The 23,272-nt window shown below is 46.0% G+C and overlaps 1 protein-coding gene across 1 annotated transcript; it reads left to right on the top strand.

Annotated features, from left to right (window-relative positions):
- Positions 1 to 20,411: 20,411 nt before the first annotated feature.
- LOC137428349 (perilipin-1-like) lies at positions 20,412 to 23,272 on the top strand. The gene is made up of 5 exons (XM_068118275.2): positions 20,412 to 20,549; positions 21,840 to 22,035; positions 22,258 to 22,340; positions 22,539 to 22,761; positions 22,834 to 23,272. Exons 1-5 carry the CDS (start codon positions 20,517 to 20,519, stop codon positions 23,157 to 23,159), a joined length of 861 nt encoding a protein of 286 aa, XP_067974376.2. The 5' UTR covers positions 20,412 to 20,516; the 3' UTR covers positions 23,160 to 23,272.

Below are 23,272 nucleotides of genomic sequence, written 5' to 3' on the forward strand. Positions count from 1 at the left end.
AGCTGGAAATTTAGTATATAGTTTTTATTTATTGATTTGTACAGCTTAGGGTGTTCTCTTTCATAATCTGTCAGGTGAACCTGGGTCACCCTTGAGCGTTTTGAGAAATTCAACATGGCGTCCAAGATGGTTGCCATTTCATATTATCGGCTATAACTTTCATATTTAACCTAGGATGATATTTTTAGTGTCTAGTCATATGTTGTAGGGGTCAAGGAATCTATATAAATCAATTAAAACGTCGGTAAGTGACATCATGGTAAATCCAAGATGGCTGCCATTATGGCTGCCAAATCATGTTTTAGGCTTTAATATGCTTAATACTTAACTTAAAGTGGTAATTTCGGTGTCTAATCAAATGTTTTGCGGGTCAAGTAATCCAATTTAAATCATTTAAAAGGTTTTTGAGGGATGTCGTGTTTAATCCAAAGATGCTGGCCAATAGAGGTGTACAGGTGGCTACTGCCTCAACTCAAGCTTTTTGAGTGGTAACGCATGAAAAATGATAACCAATCAAATCAGTCTAAATACACTCAGTTGAGCAATCAAGCTGTCCTTTTTTGGCAGCAATCTGTACTCTTACGGCTTAGTCATTTCGACCTTTGATGATATAATTGCTGAGCAGCAAGGTGGTTTAAAACTTTAAACCTATGAAACATTGTAAATTGTCTTTACAATTCCTGGTTATACATTACATAATATAACAGTCACAGCTACTATCAGAAATGTAAGATGTCAGATTTTCAAAGATGACACCAATGTTAGCATCACATGTTTAAAACGACAAGTTTAGCCGAGTGCTCAAATGGCAGCCATCTTTGGTTTAACATGTGATCCCTCAACCTTTTAAATCGTTTAATTGGATTACTTGACCCAAAAACATATACTGTACCTAGACACCATTATTACGACTTTAAGTTAAATATGGAGCATATTAAAGCCTAAAACATGATTTCGTGGCCAAAATGGCAACCATCTTGGATTTACCATGATGTAATCACTTATGGACGTTTTAATTGATTTATATGGATTCCTTGACCCCTACAACATATGACTAGACACTAAAAATATCATCCTTGGTTAAATATGAAAAGTTATAGCCGATATGAAATGGCAACCATCTTGGACGCCATCTTGAATTTCTCAAAACGCTCAAGGGTGACCCAGGTTCACCCGAAAGATTATGAAAGAGAACCCCCTAAGCTATACAAATCAATTTTTAAAAAAACTATATACTCGACTTCCAGGTTCAACCAGGGTTCTACCAGACGAGGAAGGGGAGATAGGAGAATTCCATTTTGAGCCATATGTTGACTACCACAGGAAAGAAAGTCCTCGAGCTATGCGTGGGTTTCCATGGATACTTCAAGAAAAGTGAAACCTATGAGAAATCAATGGTCCACCATCACAAATCCCCTTGCGTCCCACCATAAGCAAAGTTAAAAGATGGCAAAAGGTTCCACCAGGAATGACCAGAATATCAAATTTTGAGTTTGTTTTTTTTCCATTTTGACCCTCTGACCCCAAATCCTCACCCTCTGAGGCATGAACCTGGGGTTAAATCCAAAAAAATCGTTCCCTGTAATGGACTCGTATAAAATTTAATTGTGCTTTGGCAAAAGTTATGTTGGATGGAAAATATCCTGTTAAGTCACAACAGCAACACCAAAACAGCAACAACAGGAGGGATAAAAGAACATTGGCAGTTTGAGAATGGCAGAAGAAGAAAGAGAGACAATGAGAAGGCAAAGACACTTCTGAGCTGTCATGCTCATTTTCAAAAAGTGCAAATCATTTTAAAACTGACATAACCAGTAAAGGAGGAACCGTGGATCTTCTGCATGTGAACCTGGGCTGGATTTAGTGACGCCTATTCCCTGAAAATGATAGACTAACTTCGACCCACTGTGTGTTGGTCTATGGAGACAGCTTTGCTTCTTATATCATACCGGGTGAGGTATTCTTGTCTGAACACCTACTCATGGAATCTACATGTCGGCCATTGCACTGTTATCTAAGTGACCATTTCAAACCTTGTATACCTTCATTGGCACCATTTTGGGTGATTTACGTGCCATTTTTGAGAAGGCACGCGGCTGATTGACCCGTGCATAACTTCGGAACATATTCGTCCCTCCAATCTCTCCTCTTCCACAAGTAATGAAACGGAAAATCAAATACTGCATTGGAGTCATCAATCAGAAGGAACCAGAAGAAATAAAGAGCAAAGATGGAGTCATCAGGAGGAACCTGGATAGGATTTGGGTTTCAGCCACTACTCCACAACCCCCAAAACCATTGTGGATCTTCTATATGTCGTTCGTGGATCTTCTCCAGTGCCCTGAGGTCGACATGTAATCACTATGTCGTATGTACTCCCGATACATGTTTCCTTCATTGTAAAAACTACCAAGTCAACAGTTGAAAGGATTTTGAGCCGATAGGTGTTATGGCCTTGGCAAGATCGATGGAGACAGTGATCTGTTAGCTTATACACCGCCCAAATAGCTATGTGGAATTCTCTCATGTCGAGATGAAACCCACGTCATTTGAACTTTGGCAGAGGTCATTATTTACTTTTAATGATCCAAAATGGCCAATAAAAAAGGTACATTCCGACAAGTCCTCGGTCTCTGACCGATTTTTCATCGGTTTGTTTGTCTGTCTGTGAGCACGACATCCCAAAAGGTTATGACGGATACAGAAGAAATTTGGTGTATCACAAATCAACGAATGATTAGATTTTGGTGAATATCTGGATCCGAACCAATAATTTTTTTAAGTGATTGTTCACCATTGAGTGATGCGACTGTATGTAACATGATATTTCAAGAAGTTGTGGATGGATTATGACAAAATTTGGTGGATAAGTTGGGTTGGTGACAAGAACAAGCCGATTAGATTTGGGTTCAGGTCTGGATACAGATCCAGTCTATCAGTGGTATACAAACCCATAAACTGTTCAGCCTGGTGGAGGTATGCGCTCTCCCAAGTGCCGTTCCGTTTTTGTTGTTTTCTTCGTTAATAATTTGTGCACGTGAATTTTTTTGACTGCGCTCTTGGAGATGTAATCTAATCTAGGTTGTCGACCGCAATGATGAATCTGAAGGAACTGCGCTCCAACGCGAGTCGAAAGAATTGACGCGACCAAAGACGGAATTCGTCCGAGTTGCTTTATTGAAACAAAATAGCTCAGGTATTCTGACAAGCCCGTTTATCGGGCAGCAATATATATATACATTTATGTCGGGAAGTTTGCCCGGCAAAAGCTATACCGGGCATGCCCGGGTGTCAAGGGCGAGCCTTGGAAAGGCGAGTCTGGACCTGCCCGGGCGTGTTTGGCTGCGGCCTGGCAAGTCGAGGCTGTGCGTGCCCGGGCGCTCTGGGCGAGCCCTGGAAAGGCGATAGCGGGCATGCCCGGACGCTCTGGGCGAGCCCTGGAAAGGCGATAGCGGGCATGCCCGGACGCTCTGGGCGAGCCCTGAAAAGGCGATAGCGGGCATGCCCGGACGCTCTGGGCGAGCCCTGGAAAGGCGAGAGCGGGCATGCCCGGGAAAGACGAGACCGGGCGTGCCCGGGAACAGTGAGTCCGGGCATGCCCGGGAGAGGCGCGTCTGGCCGTGTTTTGGCCGGTGCAAGGCGATTGTGTGCATCCAGCGGTAACCGCTACACACGCCCCTCCAGAATCGACCTGCACCGGCAGGGTCAATTTAAGGGGGGTCCGGATGACCCGGCCGAAGCGACCCCTGGAGGGTCGTGGGGAGGGGTCCGACGTGGTGGTGGGTGGTCGAGCGGGGGGAACTGTGGACGGGGGGCGGCCTCGCCGCGGAGGAAGGGCCAACCGTGGTGGTCGGTCGACGTCCATGTGCGCCGGTTTGAGGCGGTCCACAGAAATCCGGTCCGGCCGGCCGCCGAAGTCGACGATGAAAGACTTGTCGCCCCGTCGCAGGACCCGGAAGGGCCCGTCGTACGGCGGCCGGAGTGGCCCCCGGTGCGCGTCATGACGCACAAAGACGTACTCCGCTGTGCGAAGCGCCGGGGGGACGTAGGACTGGGGGCCACCGTGACGGGACGTCGGCACGGGGGCAAATCGTCGGGCGGCCTCCTGGAGGTCCGAGCGCTGGCGAGCGGCGGACCAGGGACTGGTAGCGTCGGGCACGAATTCGCCCGGGACGCGGAGCGGCTGGCCGTAGACGAGCTCGGCGGTGGACGCCTGGAGGTCTTCCTTGGGGGCCGTGCGAAGGCCCAAAAGGACCCACGGCAGCCGGTCGGCCCAACCGTCGTCCTGAAGGCCGGCCATGAGTGCGGCCTTCATGGAGCGGTGAAACCGCTCGCACAACCCGTTGGCTTGGGGGTGGTAGGCCGTGGTGCGGTGCAGCGTGACCACCAACGAACGGGCGACCGCGCCCCAAAGCTCAGACGTGAACTGTGGGCCGCGGTCGGACGAGATGTCCGCTGGTGCGCCGAAGCGCGCGACCCAGGTGGCGATGAACGCCTGCGCCACGTTGGCGGTGGTGGTGGAGGCGAGGGGCACAGCCTCCGGCCACCTGGTGGTCCTGTCCACCATGGTGAGCAGGTGGGTGAACCCCCGCGAGGGGGGCAGGGGACCCACCAGGTCCACGTGGACGTGGTCGAAACGCCGTTCAGGCACGGCGAAAGGTGCCAGCGGGGCCTGGGTGTGGCGGTGGACCTTGACCCGCTGGCAGGCCGTGCAGGCGTTGGCCCAGTCGCGGATGTTTCGTCGAAGGCCGTTCCAGACGAAACGCGCCGACACCAGCTTCTGAGAAGCTTTCCGGCCCGGGTGAGAAAGGCCGTGGATGGAGGCGAAGATGCGGCGCTGCCAGGAAACGGGCACGATGGGGCGAGGCTGGCCCTGGGAGACGTCGCAGAGCAGGACGGTGCCCGCGAAGGGAATGTCGGCCAGGCAGAGGCCCGTGTCCGCCGCACGGAGTGCCTGCACCGAGGCGTCGGTGGTCTGGTCGGCCGCCATGAGCGCGAAGTCCACGCCGAGGTGGACCGCGTTCGCACTGGCCCGAGAAAGACAGTCGGCCACGGCGTTGTCTTTGCCGGCGACGTGCCGGATGTCCGTGGTGAAATCCGACACGGCGGAGAGGTGGCGCTGCTGGCGGGCCGACCACGGCTCCGTGACCTTAGCCATTGCGTAGACCAACGGCTTGTGGTCGACGAAAGCCGTGAACGGGCGGCCCTCCAGGAGGTGTCGGAAATGGCGAACGGCCAGGAATAGCCCGAGCAGCTCGCGGTCGAACGTGCTGAAGTTTAACTCGTTCGGCCGGAGTTGCCGGCTGAAAAAAGCGAGTGGCTGCCAAACCCCGTCCACCCATTGCTCATGGACGGCGCCCACCGCGTAGTTGGAGGCAGCCGTAGTGAGGGCGATGGGCGCGTTGAGCACCGGGTGAGCCAGCAGCGTTGCATCGGCGAGGGCCCGTTTGGCGCTGGCGAAGGCCGTGTCCATGGCCGTGGACCAAACAATGTCATGCTTGGCCGGCTTGCCCCGGAGGGCCTCGTAAAGGGGCCGCATGAGCTGAGCAGCGCGGGGCACGAATCGGTGATAAAAATTCACCATGCCGAGGAACTCTTGGAGGGCCTTGATGGAACGGGGACGCGGGAACGTGGTGATGGCCTCGACCTTGGTCGGCAGCGGCACGGCCCCGGTCTTGGTGATGCGGTGGCCCAAAAAGTCAACGGTCGTCGCGCCGAAGTGGCATTTGACCGGGTTGACAATTAAGCCGTGCTCGCTGAGGCGACCGAACAGTGTTCGGAGGTGGAGGAGGTGCTCGGCGCGGGACGTGCTGGCGACGAGGATATCGTCCAGATAGACGAAAAGAAACGGCAGGTCGCGCAGCACGCCGTCCATCAAGCGCTGGAACGCCTGGGCCGCGTTCTTGAGGCCAAACGGCATCCGCAAAAATTCGAACAGGCCGAACGGCATGATGACGGCCGTCTTCGGGACGTCAGCCGCCCGGACAGGTACCTGGTGGTAGCCCCGTATCAGGTCAATTTTCGAAAAGATGACCCGTCCCGCCAAACGGGCGGAAAAGTCCTGAATATGCGGGATCGGGTACCTGTCGGGGGTGGTAGCGTCGTTGAGACGGCGGTAGTCGCCACACGGGCGCCATCCACCCCCCGGCTTTGGCACGATGTGCAGTGGCGAGGCCCACGCACTATCGGAGCGCCGCACGATGCCGAGGTGCTCCAACACGTCGAACTCGGCCTTCGCCACGGCGAGCTTGGCCGGGTCGAGGCGGCGGGCCCTGGCGTAGACCGGCGGGCCCGTAGTAGGTATGTGGTGCTCGATCCCATGCCGCACCGCGACGGCCGAAAACGTCGGCCGCGTGAGGGCCGGGAATTCCGCGAGCAGGCGAGCGAACTCGTTCGCTGCCGGGAGGGCGCACGCCAGTTCGGTCGGCGCGGAGCTGCTCATCGTGCACGCCAGGGAGCTGAAGGTCTCGGCGTTGACAAGGCGACGACGTTTGACGTCGACCAGCAGCCCATGCGCGCAGAGGAAGTCGGCGCCCAGCAAAGCCATGGGGACGCAGGCGGTCACAAAAGTCCATTGAAAACGCTGGCTGCCGAAGCAGAGGGTGACGACGCGTGGGCCGAAAGTGCGTATGGCCGAGCCATTAGCAGCGACCAAAGAGGGGCCGCAAACGGCGTCCCGCCTGTCCTGCTCGGAGGCGGGTATGACGCTCAGTTGGGCGCCGGTGTCACACAGGAAACGCCGCCCAGACGCTTTGTCCCGAATAAACAGCAAGTTGCCCGAGTGGCCGGCGCTCATGGCTGGGAATGAACGCCGGCCCGGCCGTTTCCCGACCTGCCGAAAGTGCACGGGGGCTGGCACGTCCGAGCCTTGTGTCCGAACCTGGCGTGGTAATAACACCACGCCCGGTCAGGTGGAGGCCCCGACCGTCGTGTCAGAAGCGGGCGGTGCGGCGTGGCGGCCGCCAGTTGCACCGGCAGTTCGGCCTCCAACCGCGCAGGGCGCTCGGGCGTCGTGGGCGTCGCCTCGGACGGCGGCGGGCTCCAGGTAACCGCGCCGATGTGCTGGCCCGACGAGGAGATCTTATCGGCTTCCCTGGCGAGGGCGCGGGAATCCGTGATCAACGTGCCAGCCAGGGCGAGGCGTACCGGGTGAGGCAGCTGGCGAAGGAACAGCTCGCGGAACAGAAAATCCGGAGAGTGCTCACCGAGCAACGAGAGCGTATAGTCCATGCGCTCTGACGGGCGCGTGTCGCCGAGCTCGGGCAGAGCGAGCAGGCGCCGTGCGCGTGCTGCCGGTGAGAGGGCGAAAGCGTCGAGGAGGAGTGTCTTCAGCGCGTCGTATTTGTCAGCAGCCGGTGGGTGCTCGAGGAGGCTCAAGGCGCGGGCCGCGGTGGCGGAACCGAGCGCCGCCACAACATGGTGGAAGCGGGTATCGTCCGCGGTGATGCCTCGCAGGACGAACTGAGAGTCCGCCTGAGCGAACCAAACAGCCGCGTGAGCCTCCCAGAAGGTAGGCAGTTTAAGCGTCACTGCCGTATCCATGTCGGTAGGTCACCAATGAAGGAACTGCGCTCCAACGCGAGTCGAAAGAATTGACGCGACCAAAGACGGAATTCGTCCGAGTTGCTTTATTGAAACAAAACAGCTCAGGTATTCTGACAAACCCGTTTATCGGGCAGCAATATATATACACATTTATGTCGGGAAGTTTGCCCGGCAAAAGCTATACCGGGCATGCCCGGGTGTCAAGGGCGAGCCTTGGAAAGGCGAGTCTGGACCTGCCCGGGCGTGTTTGGCTGCGGCCTGGCAAGTCGAGGCTGGGCGTGCCCGGGCGCTCTGGGCGAGCCCTGGAAAGGCGATAGCGGGCATGCCTGGACGCTCTGGGCGAGCCCTGGAAAGGCGATAGCGGGCATGCCCGGACACTCTGGGCGAGCCCTGAAAAGGCGATAGTGGGCATGCCTGGACGCTCTGGGCGAGCCCTGGAAAGGCGAGAGCGGGCATGCCCGGGAAAGACGAGACCGGGCGTGCCCGGGAGGAGGTTCGGGCGTGCCCGGGAACAGTGAGTCCGGGCATGCCCGGGAGAGGCGCGTCTGGCCGTGTTCTGGCCGGTGCAAGGCGATTGTGTGCATCCAGCGGTAACCGCTACAAATCCTCCTTTGCCCGTTACAGATAACAACCAGCACAGGAGAGGACGTGACAGGTACCTGCTCCGCATGGGAAACGTAGCACTCGACGTCGCAAGGCAAATACCCACACCTGAGGGCCTGTAATCCAAGCACGAGTAGCCTAATGGTGCTGTCACGCTCCGCCACACGACACCCGGGCGTTCCTGGAGTTCCGGCAGGCCTCCACTATGTCGACGACTGCAGGTGCAGTGTGGCCTCGGTGAAGCGAACGGGACATCCAACTTTCCTACCCAGGCCTGTGGCCGTATCTGGGCCGGCTGGGGCCTCGCTGCGTTTGGTTTGCGGGGCTTTAGGCATGATAGTATGCGATGATCCAGATTGTTGGGTCTTATTTGAATTACCTGATTGAATTTCACTTTTTTTTTTTTTTTGTCCAGCCCTGAAGGAACGGCGCCTGGCTCGGTCAGTTCCGGTCAAGCCTCATTTTTTTGGTTTCTTTGTGTCGGACCGGACCAGAACCGGCGGCGCTTGTGGCTATCACCCACGGAGACCCATCACGGTCCCTTATGCATGCTCATAGCTATCCCCTCCCATTTGCTTATGTTCTGGCCTGACTTTTCTAGGAGCAGGTGACATGTACTTGACGAAACATAACATTGTAGCAAAAATTGAAAAACCACACTTAAAGTGATTATTACCTTCGCAAAAGCGGAAGGTTATGTTTTGATCGCTGTGTATTTATTTGTATGTCTGTGTGTGTGTATGTTAATCGCATAACTCAAAAAGTATTCAACCGAATTGCATGAAATTTGGTGGGATGATTGGTTATTATACGGGACACATTTGATTAGATTATTTTGCATGCGCTTGTAATGCGAATGATTCCCATGCACTGATGTTTGTACCCTGTTTGAGGTTGGTGTTTGCATGTATTGTGTTGCACGTGAGGCCTAGGTTTTTTTTGGGGGGGGGGGGAGGGGGGGGGATGAAGGTTTTATTACTTTCGCAAAAGCGGAAGGTTATGTTTTGATCGCTGTGTATTTATTTGTATGTCTGTGTGTGTGTGTGTATGTTATTCGCATAACTCAAAAAGTATTCAACCGAATTGCATGAAATTTGGTGGGATGATTGGTTATTATACGGGACACATTTGATTAGATTTTGGGAGCAATCGGGTCAAAGGTCAAGGTCAAGGTCACGAAAAGGTCAAAATCGTATTTTTGTTGTTCTGTTCCCTACACTCCCATGCCAAGTACAGAACAGTAGCTGCGGCGAAGGTATGCGCTCTACCGAGTGCCCGTTCTAGTTGTGATGTGTGATGAAAGATTTAAGATTACACTTGTTCCCTTATCAAAGCAAACCGGACTGAAGCAAAGGTTTTTTTAGTTCTTCGTACAAACTTTTCGTTTGGTTTTATGATGCTATTGTGACACTCCTTTTAACAAATGTGTTGGTTGTTTGCATTAAATCATTTTTTTCCTTCATTGTTTGAAGCTTTTCTTTTGTCAAGAATATTTCCAATTAGCTTCAGTAACCAGCTCTGAGAGCTGAGATTAAGCCTTGAGAAATTCAGTGAAATGTTATAATAATTTTGTGTTGACAACAAATCACTACAACCTCCTTATACAGTCTTCACAAAACATACGTCTCGATCGCTCCAAGGAAAATCCAGGTGGTGTATAAGCAACATACACACTCGAGGCCTGAACATGGAGGTGTTATCAGTGTGGAAAGAAATCTTTTTAGTAACAGGTGCACATGTAAACACGCTGCTTGAATTTGTGTTGACAACAAATCACAACAACCTCAACATATGATCTTCACAATACATATTACTCGATCATTCCTGGGAAAACCCACGCAGTGTATAAGCACAAGACCTGATCGAGGCCTGAAAGCCAATTATCTGGTTTTATCTGGCATCAATTTTTCATCCAAACATATAGCCCTGTGGCCTTTCTCTAGATGAAAGATGGGGCAATGCAAAGTTTGGTTTCACTGGTTCTTGCAGGGTTTGAAGGCATAAACCTTCACTTTCTCCAAACCAAACAAACACACTTTCTCCTTCATATATTAGACAAGCAAACGTACCCGCAACGCCGGTTCCCTCCTCCCGCCACTTCCCCTTCCTCATGCAATGCTTACTCCCACACCACCCCCTCCAAACTCCCACCCCTCCCCTATCTCCTATCCAACAACCCCCTTCCCTCCCTCCTCAAACCACCTCCTTGCTCCAAAACAGGTGGCTTGTGTGTTCAAAAGTTATGAATTACGAGATATTGACTGTTTAAAAGTATTAAAATGAAATTATAATGTCTCATTTGCTTTTATTTACAAGATAACATTGTTCCAAGCTCCTAATGAATGAAATAACAACGTAAATGAAAGCAGATTGCACAAATAGGTGAAAACTAAGAAACATCGAACAATAGCACGCAAAGGATTAAGTATTCAATGAGCTCTTTATTGTACAGAAACCATTACGACCTCTTCAAAAGTAAGGCATTTTTTTGTAGGTGGAAACAAAATGGCAGATTGAGACCACTGAGGTGAACACAGGCTGACCAAGGATAAAACCTGTTTTTGTTTTAATTTAATGAGCCTGTTAATTATCTTCAAAAGGGGTTAGGGCTCACCACTTCTCCAAGCATTCCGCTCTTCAGATCCACCATGAGAGATTGAAGCTTGATAATGAAGAAGCATGCAGTTCGTACTCCCGATGTTGTATGTACTCCCGATACGTGTTTCCTTCATTGTAAAAACTAGCAAATCAACAGTTAAAAGGATTTTGAGCTGGTTGGTGTTACGGCCTTGGCAAGATCGATGGAGACAGCGATCTGTTAGCGTATACACCACCCAAATAGCTATGTGGAATTCTATCATGTAGAGATTAAACGTCGTTTGAACTTTGGCCGAGGTCATTATTTACTTTTAATGATGTTTATATACGAATGATGTTTAATGATGTTTATATTGCTTTTGGGTCGTCCTTTCTGCATATCTCGTGGGAATGTGAGTTGGAGAGACGGCCGTGATGGCGGGGAGGGGGTTGGAATTCTCACAAGCAGGGATTCAACCTGTGTCCTTGTCAAAGGTCTTTGTCCGAGGTCACCGAGTCCGATCAGTGCAGCTGTGCAGCGATCGGTGCAGCCGTTTGTGCGGCACCCGGGAAAACAACATCGTCACAATGAACGTTATGCGAACGCGAATGTTATGCGGAGTCCAAACCTGAGAATGCTGGAGACCAAAGCTGAAATTGGAAAAATTAAATAGGCTATTTTACTCCTGGGGTTCCCAGGATTACTCCACCCAAAATATCGTTGCGATCGGCTCAGCTGTTTTTGTGGTACCTTTGAACAGACAGACGGACAGACATTTGGTGAATTATAGTAAAAAACAACAAAAAAAAAACACCTTTAGAGGCCATTTTTCACCACAAAGCAGGGCGTTGCCCTTTTTGGGGGACCATAGTTGTTGTTGTTTTTTGGTCTCTTTTTGAAGCAATGGTTTTACAGCCGGATGCCCTTCCTGCCGTCCAGCCCTGTGTCCAACCCTGCTTGTCGCCTTTTTACGACACACAGGGAATTGTCAGTGAACTGGTACTCAATTAGCCGACCTCGGAAGGCATGATTGCAGGCTGAGTCAACCCCCCTGGCATTAATTCAGTGATTGACTGGGATTCGAACCCAGGACTTCTTTAGATCCTAAGCTGGCACCCTAGCTGCAAGCCCAACACCAGGCATTGGTGAATTATAGTAAGATATATAATTTTGTATTAAAGTTTTAAACCATATATAATTTTGTATTAAAGTATTAAACTATATATACTTTTGTTTTAAAGTTTTAATGTCCAGTATATATAATTTTGAAGTAAAGTTTTAATCAATATATATGATTTTGTATTAGTTTTCATCTACATATAATTTTGTATTCAAGTTTTCATCTATACATAATTTTTTAGTAAAGTTTTAAACTATATATGATTTTGTAGTAAAGTTTTAAACTATATATAATTTTTTGGTAAAGTTTTAAACTATATATGATTTTGTAGTAAAGTTTTAAACTATATATAATTTTGAAGTAAAGTTTTAATCAATATATATGATTTTGTATTAGTTTTCATCTACATATAATTTTGTATTCGAGTTTTCATCTATACATAATTTTTTAGTAAAGTTTTAAACTATATATGATTTTGTAGTAAAGTTTTAAACTATATATAATTTTGTAGTAAAGTTTTAAACTATATATAATTTTGTAGTAAAGTTTTAATCAATATATATAATTTTGTATTGAAGTTTTCATCGATATATAATTTTGTAGTAAAGTTTTAAACTATATATAATTTTGTATTAAAGTTTTCATCTACATATAATTTTGTCTTAAATTTTTAATCTATATATAATTTTGTATTTAATTTTTAATCTGTATATAATTTTGTTGTGAAGTTTTAATCTATGTATAATTACTCCCGCTAGGGAGTAATGCATTCACTCGTGTCCGTGTGTTCGTGTGTTTGTGAACAGGATATCTGGAAAAGTTCTGAACGGATTTGGATGAAAGTTGGTGGGATGATTGCTCTTGGGATAAGGAAGAATTGATTCGTTTTTGGTGAAGCTCAGGATATTATTCCCGATCCAGGAATTTTTTGAAGGATTTTTTTACCATTGGAAGATAGGGCTCATTTTTTTAAAAACATTATCTTCTATATATTCTATATTTAACATTGCGATATGAAAATAGTTTTCATATTTGTTGTAAATGTAGTTTAAACGCATGGTTATGCGTTAGAGCGGTGTATTTTTTTTAGCAGCGTCTTCAATGTTCTTTTTTTTTTTCTAATAAAGACATACTGCGATTTTAAAACCATCAAAGTGTGTATTAGGTTTCCCCGTTTCATAAAATGTATCGTTTGATACGTATAATGCTTTAAAAGTTTTTTTTTTTTTTTTTTTTTTTTTACCTCAGAAGAGATATCAACATTTAGCTCAGCGAATGTCATTAGCAGTGTCAGTATTTGATGAACTTATAAAGACTTAGTTCCAGATTTGTCAATGGCTGAGGTATATTAACAAACGAATAAAATCGATTTGGAAAAATTCCAACTGTTTTTTTTAAGATCGCATATTCACCCAGCGTTGTGAGGCTGAAGAAGAAGAAACCTCGCATGGGCTTCCCAGACCAAATAAATAATTCTGGTTTCCAGTTATAATCATCCAAGTTCCCTTCCAAAAAACTTCAACACAGGTTGAGGCAATTCGGCCCATCAAGGCTTTAGCAATGGTTGCCAACCTATCGTTGTTTGTCCCTTCCCTTTCCATTTAAATGCTGATGTCGAGCAAGGAAGCAACACGTATCATTTTAAAAGTCTTTGGTATGACTCATTTGGGGTTTGAACCGTCGACCTGACACTCACAGAGCCGACGCTCTGACCATGACGTCACTGAGTCAAGTGACATAATAATCAAAACTATTCTCCCACCTTGTGCACGAACCATGTGTTTTGACAATTCCATCATTTTATTTAACCTTCTTCAGTTTTCCATCTCCCAGGAACATTCATTTGTCCATCATGAATGCTCTTGTTCCAACTAAACCCACGGCGGGAGAATGCGCTCTACTGAGTGGCAAGCTAGTTTTGTATTAAAGTTTTAATCTATATATAATTTTGTATTAAATTTTTAATCAATATATAATTTTGTGTTAAATTTTTAATCTATATATAATTTTGTATTAAATTTTTAATCTATATATAATTTTGTAGTGAAGTTTTAATCTATGTATAATTTTGTATTAAAGTTTTAATCTATAGATAATTTTGTATTGAAGTTTTAATCTACATATAATTTTGTATAAATTTTTTTATCTATATATAATTTTGTATTAAATTTTTAATCTATATATAATTTTGTATTAAATTTTTAATCTATATATAATTTTGTATTGAAGTTTTATTAATTTATGTATAATTTAGTATTTAAATTTTTAACCTATATATAATTTTGTATTACATTTTTAATCTATATATAATTTTGTATTAAATTTTAAATCTATATATAATTTTGTATTAAAATTTTAATCTAGGTATAATTTTGTATTAAATTTTTAATCTATATATAATTTTGTGTTAAAATTTTAACCCATATATAATTTTGTGTTAAATTTTTAATCTATGTATAATTTTGTATTAAATTTTTAATCCATGTATAATTTTGTATTACATTTTTAATCCATGTATGATTTTGTATTAAATTTTTAATCCATGTATAATTTTGTATTAAATTTTTAATCCATGTATAATTTTGTATTAAATTTTTAATCTATGTATAATTTTGTATTAAATTTTTAATCTATGTATAATTAGGTTTACTCTCCATGAAATGGAGAGTAAACCTATTATTACTGGAAGAGTTTTTCTTATCGATATAAAAATTAGCGTAAGGACTCGACTTTGTTATCCCTTTTACGCCGCACCCAGTGACCCGATGCCCACGGCACTAATGGATTTACGATCTACGAACCGCACTCTTTGTTTATCACGTACAGCCATACTCGAAAAATCTGAATTAGCCGACGTTGGGGCCCAAACGTATCCGATTAACTCCCGATACGACGCCATCTTACGACGCCATCGTATTGGCGTCTGCTGGGCGAAGGCGAAGCAAGCCGGCCGCTGATTGGACAGGCGAAGGCGAAAGCAAGCTGTCCACTAAGTGGACAATCCAGAGCATGCATTTGTGCCGGTGTCGGCGATCGTTGTTCATATACGCACTCTTTATTCTCATCTTTCTTCCTAACTCCTACTCGGACAAGCAAATCCCCTATGCCATCCATAATGGTACACTCTATCCATACACCACATCCTCCCTTCCGTGGATGTTCCACGGGTTTCGGCTAGTCTATATAATAATAGCGTAAGGACTCGACTTTGTTATCCCTTTTACGCCGCACCCACGGCACTAATGGATTTACGATCTACGAACCGCGCTCTTTGTTTATCACGTACAGCCATACTCGAAAAAATCTGAATTAGCCGACGTTGGGGCCCAAAAGCATCCGATTAACTGCCAATACGACGCCATCTTATTGGCGTCTGCTGGGTGAAGGCGAAGCAAGCCGTCCGCTGATTGGACAGTCGAAGGCGACAGCAAGCCGTCCACTGAGTGGGCAATCCTGAGCATGCATTTGTGCCGGTGTCGTCGATCACGGTGTACGCTAACCTCATCAGGTGGGTTTACCATAATTTCTTCCATATACTGTGATTACAACGAAGTGAAACTGATCAGCAGCCCATCAGTATCATATAAAGCAATAAATAACAAGGCTTCAGCTTCTGAAAGCTTAAAACAAAGTGTACTTCGCCGAGTGATGAAAAGTAGGCCTAGGCCTAGGCCCTACCTATCCAGTTGTTGTGTTTCCGTTGTGGCCATGATCTCAACAAATGGCGTAGGCCATGTGGCATAGGGTAGGTCATGATCAGCCCCCCCCCCCCCTTTCGTTTCACCAACTCCTGCATCTGCCACCGTTCATGATTATCAAAGTAGGCTTTACAGGCTTTACCCCTGTCGTTGTTCATATACGCACTCTTCATTCTCATCTTTCTTCCTAACTCTTACTCGGACAAGCAAATCCCCTATGCCATCCATAATGGTACACTCTATCCATACACCACATCCTCCCTTCTGTGGATGTTCCACGGGTTTCGGCTAGTTATTATTATTCTTCCGCCCTATTTTGCACCTCCGAAAATTTCATAATTAATGTTCGCAGCAACCGCTTGTCAGATTGACAGGAAATTTACATCAAATGATCGTCTCGGCTCGTAGAATTTTGAAATGCTAATTATGACGTCATTGGTCACGTGGTATGGGCGCCAACTTGTAAAACACATTCAACTTTGCCCCTCTGTATCTCCGAAACCGCTCAATGGAAAAATTTGAGGAATGGCTCATTCTAAAGAACTCTTCAATGGGAACAAAAGACATGTGTATCAAGTATATTAAAAATGCTAACGTTAAGAGGTTAGAATTCGTCAAACAAAAAATTTTCTCCCCCAAAATGGGATCTTTTTTCCAGATGCTTTGTTAAAAAAAACTCTGAATGCAAAAAATGTCGAAGTCATACGTCACATGGTTCGGCCGCTATCTTGTTTTTCGTGAAACACCACAAAAACCCATTTTTCTCCGGAAAGGCTGAAGGGATCGAGCCCAAACTTGGCATGCATATTCGCACACCCATGACGAACAAAAAAGCCTCCGAGCTCGATGTCATCCGACACGTCGTTTCAGTTATGACGTTTTAAAGCTCAAACTAGAAATGGTATCACCTCAATAATTTGTGAAGATATCGAGTGGAAACTTTACACAAATGTTCCCCATGGGGGGATGTTTGAATGTTACTTGAGACGTTTTGATAAGTGACATGGTTTGGCCGCAATAAATAATGGAAGGTCAATTTTTAAAAGCTTGTACCTCTTGAACCACTGCATTATCGACGTGAACTTTTAATGCATTGTAGCTCTCATCAAATGGAAGAAGTGTGCAAAATGTCAAGATGATTGGATGTACGGTCTGGAAGCTAGAAGTTGTTATTGCGTGAAGAAGAAGAACCGCAACACTTTTTTGACCAGGCCATGTGACATAACCACCTCACGAGCTAAGGGTAGCTCGAAATTAAATGGTCTTCGGATTTGGCAGTCGCTAGAGGGTGTTAACATTCAAATGCAACAAATCTGGGCAAATTCTGATGAATTTTCGTAAAACTACACGATATTGTCATTTACATTGGAAAATAACATTGTAAAACTCTCCACCGCCTCGGCTTATTTCTCGCTCTGAAGTTCATCCTGTCTTCAATTTGAAAGAGAAAGAGAGGTATCTGCAAGCAATGGTGACCTTTATTTGGTGGAAATCCGATTAAAAATGACGAAGTTATTCAAAATCTAACATTTTAAATGGATCGCATTTCCAAAGTGAATTCTTCCTCAGGTAAAATATCCATGTGTGCAGGCAGATCTTGCGGCGTCAATTTTGCTCCGATTTCAAATCGGATTTCGATTGTCGCCTTGCCTCCGATGAGTTAACAAAATACCACAACAAATTTGGTGACAATCATGAAAAATTTGACCAAGTTCGATCGACGGGATACTTCGTTCTGATGCTAACATACGGCATGGGCCACAGATGACGTCATGCCACGGCATGACGTTCTTCCACGGGTGGCAGATATCGTTAATTAAACGAAAATATTTTTTAAAATGGATGGGGTGGGGGGATGTGTGTGTGGGTTTGTGTGGAGGGGTGTGGGTATTGGGGGTGTTTGTGTGTGGGTGTGTGTGTGTGTGTATATGTGTGTGTGTGTGTATATGTGTGTGTGTGTGTGTGTGTGTGTGTGTGCAGGGGGGGATGTGTGTGTGTGTGTGGGGGTGGGGGTGGGGGGAGGGATGTGTGTGTGTGTGTGTGTGTGTGTGTGTGGAGGGGGGGTTGGTGTGTGTGTGTGCGTGTGTGTGTGGAGGGGTGTGCATGTGGGGGGAGTGGTGTGGGTGGGGGTAGGGGGGATGTGTGTGTGTGTGTGTGTGTTAGGGGTGGGGGGTGGGGGATGTGTTTGTGTGTGTGTGTGTGTGTGTGTGTGTGTGTGGTGGGGAGGGAGGGTGTGTGTGTGTGTGTGGGGGGGGGGGGGGGGGTCTGGGGATGTGTGTATGTGTGTGTGTGTTTGTGTGTGTATGCATGTGGGGATGTGTTTGTGTGTGTGTGTGGATGTGCGTGTGTGTGGATGTGTGTGTGGGTGTGGGGGGTGGGGGGGGGGGGAGGGTGGATATATGTGTATGTGGGGGGGGAGGGATGTGTGTGTGTGGAGGGGGGGGGGGGTTGGTGTGTGTGTGTGGAGGGGTGTGCGTGTGGGGGGAGGGGTGTGGGGGTGTGGGGGTGTGTGTGTGGGTGGGGGTAGGGGGGATGTGTGTGTGTGTGCGTGTTAGGGGGTGGGGGGTGGGGGATGTGTTTGTGTGTGTGTGTGTGTGTGTGTGTGTGGTGGGGGAGGAGGGTGTGTATGGGGGGGGGGGGGGTCTGGGGATGTGTGTATGTGTGTGTGTGTGTTTGTGTGTGTATGCATGTGGGGATGTGTTTGTGTGTGTGTGTGGATGTGTGTGTGGGTGTGGGGGGGGGGGTGGATATGTGTATGTGGGGGGGGGGGGGGGGGTTGGGGGGATTGGGGTGTACATGTGTTTGTGTGTGTGTTCGGGGTGGGGGGATGTGTGTGTATGTATGCGTGCGTGTGTGTGTGTGTGTGTGTGTGTGTTGGGGGTGGGGTGTGTGTGTGTGTGTGTGTGTGTGTGTTTGGAGGGGTGTGCGTGTGGGGGAGGGATGTGGGTGTGTGTGTGTGTGGGGGGGGGGGGGTATGTGTGTGGGGATGTGTGTGTGTGGGGATGTGTGTGTGGGGGATGTGTGTGTGGGGATGTGTGTGGGGGAATGTGTGTGTGTGGATGTGGGTGTGGGTGTGGGGGGGGGGGGTGTGCATGTGTGTGTATGTGTGTGTATTGGGGGTGGCGGGTGGGGGGATGTGTGTGTGTGTTTGTGTGTGTGTGTGTGTGTGTGTGTATGTGTGGATGTGTGTGTGTGTGGGTGTGGGGGGGTGGGTGGATATGTGTGTGTGTGGAGGATGGGGGGGGGGGTGGTTGGGGTGTGCATGTGGAGGAGGGAGGGTTGGATGTGTGTGTGTGTGTGTGTGTGTGTATATATCGGGGTTGTATCCAAGGGGGTTGTGTCAAAGCATGTCCAATGAAAGTGGGGTTGTATCAAAAGTGGGGTTGTATCAAAAGTGGGGTTGTATGAAAAGTGGGTTTGTATGAAAAGTGGGGTTGTATGAAAAGTGGGGTTGTATCAAAAGTGGGTGCGAGTAAACCGGTCATCACTGCCAGCAGTTTTAAAGTGGCAGTACTAGTTTTGTATTAAATTTTTAATCTATATATAATTTTGTGTTAAATTTTTAATCTATGTATAATTTTCTGTTAAATTTTTAATCTATACATAATTTTGTATTCAAGTTTTAATCTATAAATAATTTTGTGTTAAAGTTTTAATCTATATATAATTTTGTGTTAAATTTTTAATCTATGTATAATTTTATCGTAAATTTTTAATCTATGTATAATTTTGTATTAAATTTTTAATATATATATAATTTTGTGTTAAATTTTTAATCTATGTATAATTTTCTGTTAAATTTTTAATCTATACATAATTTTGTATTCAAGTTTTAATCTATAAATAATTTTGTGTTAAAGTTTTAATCTATATATAATTTTGTGTTAAATTTTTAATCTATGTATAATTTTATCATAAATTTTTAATCTATATATAATTTTGTATTAAAGTTTTAATCTATGTATAATTTTGTATTAAATTTTTAATCTATATATAATTTTATGTTAAATTTTTAATCTATGTATAATTTTGTATTAAAGTTTTAAACTACGGTATATATAATTTTGTGTTAAAGTTTTAATATACATTTAATTTTTGACGACAATTCCTATTTAATATTTTATGAAAATTCTGTCATGTGGCATCTAAATTCTGAATCTAAGAATGTTTTGGTATTTGGTCAATATGAATATCGGAAAAAAGACACGTCATTTTTTTTTACACTCGATGACGTCACGTCTCCATGACAAAGAATGGTAACTAATCTGCCATGAACAAAAATGTTTAAAAAAAGAAGCTGTTTTTCCCCGATCAAAGGTAATAGCTAAATTTTTACTGTTCTTCTTCTTCTTCCTTTTACATTTTATGGTGTTTTCAGAGCTGCAATATTTAACACGCCACGCACCTGAACATACCTGTGTTGAAAAGAAAACCTAAAAATAACAATAAGAAGCCTATGGGAGATCCATAAAACTATACGGATGTCCCGCTCGCTTTTGAAGTTTCGGCCCGCCTTGCACAGTCTATGATGCTTCTGGTTTCGATGACCAACAATGACCAGAAGATAAGACACACCACCCCCCACCTCTCCAATGATTTTAAACAGGAGCAACCTGGGTCCATTCTTTAACAATCTTGTCCCTGCCAGTTTTGGCGATGGCGGATCGATTTCCATTTGAAGTATTTTATTTTCCCCCGTTGGACTTAGTCCGAAAATGGGGTTAATGCACTCGGGCTCGGCCGTTATAATTACAACATTATAATTGGAGTCGTGCACCGGTGTGACGTCAGAGGAGCAGGTGTTCCTGTTTATTGTATAAAAAGGTGAGAAATTTATTCGTTTCGTCATTCCCTTGTCTGTGCCTGGTTTACCTGCATTACCTGGTGGTGCTCAGATTGATTCAGTGCTCTTGTTAGTGCAGGTGATCTCGCTCGGTTCTCTACCCGTGAATCGTTTCTTGTTTTGAACGAAATGGCTGTCGAGGTTCAGACCGTCAGTACCAAGGTGAGTTCTTTGTTTCTCCAGGTGAACATGTCCGGCCGAGTTCCAGGTGAATGAGTTATTAGTGGGGATGGACGTATGGGTGGGAATGTGGAATGTGGAAGAGTGGAGTGGAGTGGAGTGGAGTGGAGTGGAGTGGAGTGGAGTGGAGTGGAGTGGAGTGGGGTGGAGTGGAGTGTGGAGTATGCGGTGTGACGAGTGTGGAGAATGCAATGTCTGTGACGAGTGGAGTGTGGGGTGTAGTGGGTGCAGTGTGTAGAGGGAAACGGACGGACGGGGGTGAGTTGGTTTGTTTTCTCATTTCTCACTTCATCTTACTATATTTCACCAAATGTCCGTCTGTCCGTTCGAAGGTACCGCAAAAACGGCTCAACCGATCGCAACGATATTTTGGGTGGGTATTCCTGGGACCCCTGGGAGTAAAATAGCTATATTGTTTTTCCAATTTTCCAGTTTTTTTTTTTCTTTTGTTTTCTTCCCCTCCCCTCCCCCCCCCCCCCCACCCACCCCCCCAAACGCTGGAATAATATTTACCGATATGAACAGTGATGTGGCTTTTGTTGAAATTGCACAAATAGTTTATTCTATGTACCAGGAGAGAGTAGATCGACCCCTGACGTACTCTTCCTTTATAAATGTGCGGCTCTGTAGTAACACGGCAGCGTGTGCAGAACGATTGAGAAACAGGTGTCGCGGCCGCTTCCGTTTTGCAGAATTCAATCTTTTTTTTCAAAGTGGGCGCCATGTACTGTTTAGATTTTGATGATTTGCGTGTATGATTCAACGGATGTTTATATGAATCGTTTAAAATAAACAAAGCCTTCAATTTCTGGGATTTTGCCTTTTCATTTGGGCCTCCCAATTGAAGCCCCGCCCATAGGGTGGGTACCGCTGCTAGTGTATATAGAGTGGAACTATTTTCTAATGTAAAATCTGTCATGCCAAGTTTTGATGTCGGACTCGTGATTGACATTGTTCGTTTATAAAGAATGAGTCAGATTATCTTGGAATGAATTTGATGTAACGAGTTTGTGGTCCATGGTTAACTGTTCTTGTTTAACTGGTAACCTAGTCACCTTTGCTGTGGAAAAGAAACTGTTCGACGCATGTCAATTTAAGCAGTGATTTGATGTTAGTGGATGTAACCTTAACCGTCCCCCCCTCCCCCCCTTCCCCCCCTCCCCCTCTAACCATATCCATCTGTTCTCATGAAAACCTCAACCAGGCAATCCCATGAAGTTTCGGAATGTGAGACGTCCTCTCATTGTTGTAACTTTCTGTTCTTGTCCACAGAATGTATTTCAGAGATTGTATTCACTACCGCTGTTCAGTTCTGTTGCGGATGACTTGGTTCAGGCCTACAAGTGTGGGAAGGAGTCGAGGCCTGTTCTTCTCTCTTTTGGTAACATGGTGGAACGAGGCGTGACGGGGGTAGCTGTGATCACCTCCAGTGGGGTCGAACCAATCACCAGCATTCTTCATCCGCAGAGTGAGTGATTCCATGCAGATCGGATGTGATGTCTAAACTTCTGTTTATTTTAACTCAAACCTTGTGGAACTTTCTTCATTTTAATGGAAAGTTTTGTATTGTGATCGATTCTGGAGAAGGATGGAGGTTGTTCTGGGTCGTTTTTGAAATTTCCCTTTTTCTGTTCCACTGAGTGATTCATCAATATCCATGATCTTTGAGTTTTCCACTTATTTCCTCCAGTTAAGTTTGTGGACGAGCTCGCATGCCGGGGTCTGGATCTTGTGGAGGAGAAGGTCCCGATCTTGCATCAACCTGCCAACAAGGTATGGAGAATGGAGGTGATTCTGGATCTTCCTGTGAATGTAATTTAGTGTGGGGACATCTGGCTCTTTGGAACTGGAGAAATAAGAACATCAAGTTGTGTTTTTGACTTTACCTTTCCAAACGTACCTCCTGTGACCAGATGCAGTAATGAAAAATAAATATTGTCCGGTGATTGGTTTATATTTCCTTGTTTCCAGGTACTTGATGATGTAACGAAGAATTTGCAAATTGCACAAAAACGTTTGGAAATATTTCTGGATTGGTCCAAGTCCCAGGTCGGAGTGGGTTTTGAGAGATCCAAGCAGGTGGTGTTGGACGGTGCAGACTCGCTACTGAAAACCAAGTTTGGGCAGGTGGTTTTGTCAGGTGCAGATTCATTGATTTCTCAGGTGGATCGATACCTGCCACAAGATAAGCCAGGTAAGTCATTGCTGTATGGACGTGATTCACTTTTTGTGTTTGTATACAAACTAATACCTGTGCTTCCTGCAGAAGGTGCAACTCCTGATGAAGAGAAGGTTGTCGTACCAAGCTCCTCGGCCCTTGACCTTTACCGGCGACTCGTTGCTGTGTCGAGCAAGACCGGGCGAGAGGTGTTCAGGAAGAGTTCTGCCGGGATCCAGGTTGTTGCAGAAAGCGGTCATGTCCGTTTAACCGGTGTTGTCGAATCTTTAAAATCGGGGTTCGACTCCATTATGCAGAAAACTCCATTAAACCAGGAGGTCGAGGCGAAGCACCAGGACCACGATTCCGATCGCTCCTGTGATGTTTGTAAATCCTCAACCGGTACGAAGCCTCAGGGTAAACAAAGCAAATAAGTGTTGAATGTCCGCACGTGATTTCACATTTTGTAAAATTTTTCAGCTTCACATTGAATTGATTGCATTTCCTGGTTTGTCCAATGGTGTAAATAAAATTATTGCTCAATGAA

Source organism: Myxine glutinosa, chromosome 5 (genome assembly GCF_964187855.1).
Source record: "Myxine glutinosa chromosome 5, kmMyxGlut1.1, whole genome shotgun sequence".
NCBI lineage: Eukaryota > Metazoa > Chordata > Myxini > Myxiniformes > Myxinidae > Myxine > Myxine glutinosa.

Excerpts from the sequence above, each read along its gene's own strand:
- LOC137428349 (XM_068118275.2), top strand. The coding sequence starts at position 20,517 with ATGGCTGTCGAGGTTCAGACCGTCAGTACCAAG. Across the intron at positions 20,550-21,839 it reads TTCAGACCGTCAGTACCAAG|AATGTATTTCAGAGATTGTA; the intron begins GTGAGTTCTTTG and ends TCTTGTCCACAG. Across the intron at positions 22,341-22,538 it reads TGCATCAACCTGCCAACAAG|GTACTTGATGATGTAACGAA; the intron begins GTATGGAGAATG and ends CCTTGTTTCCAG.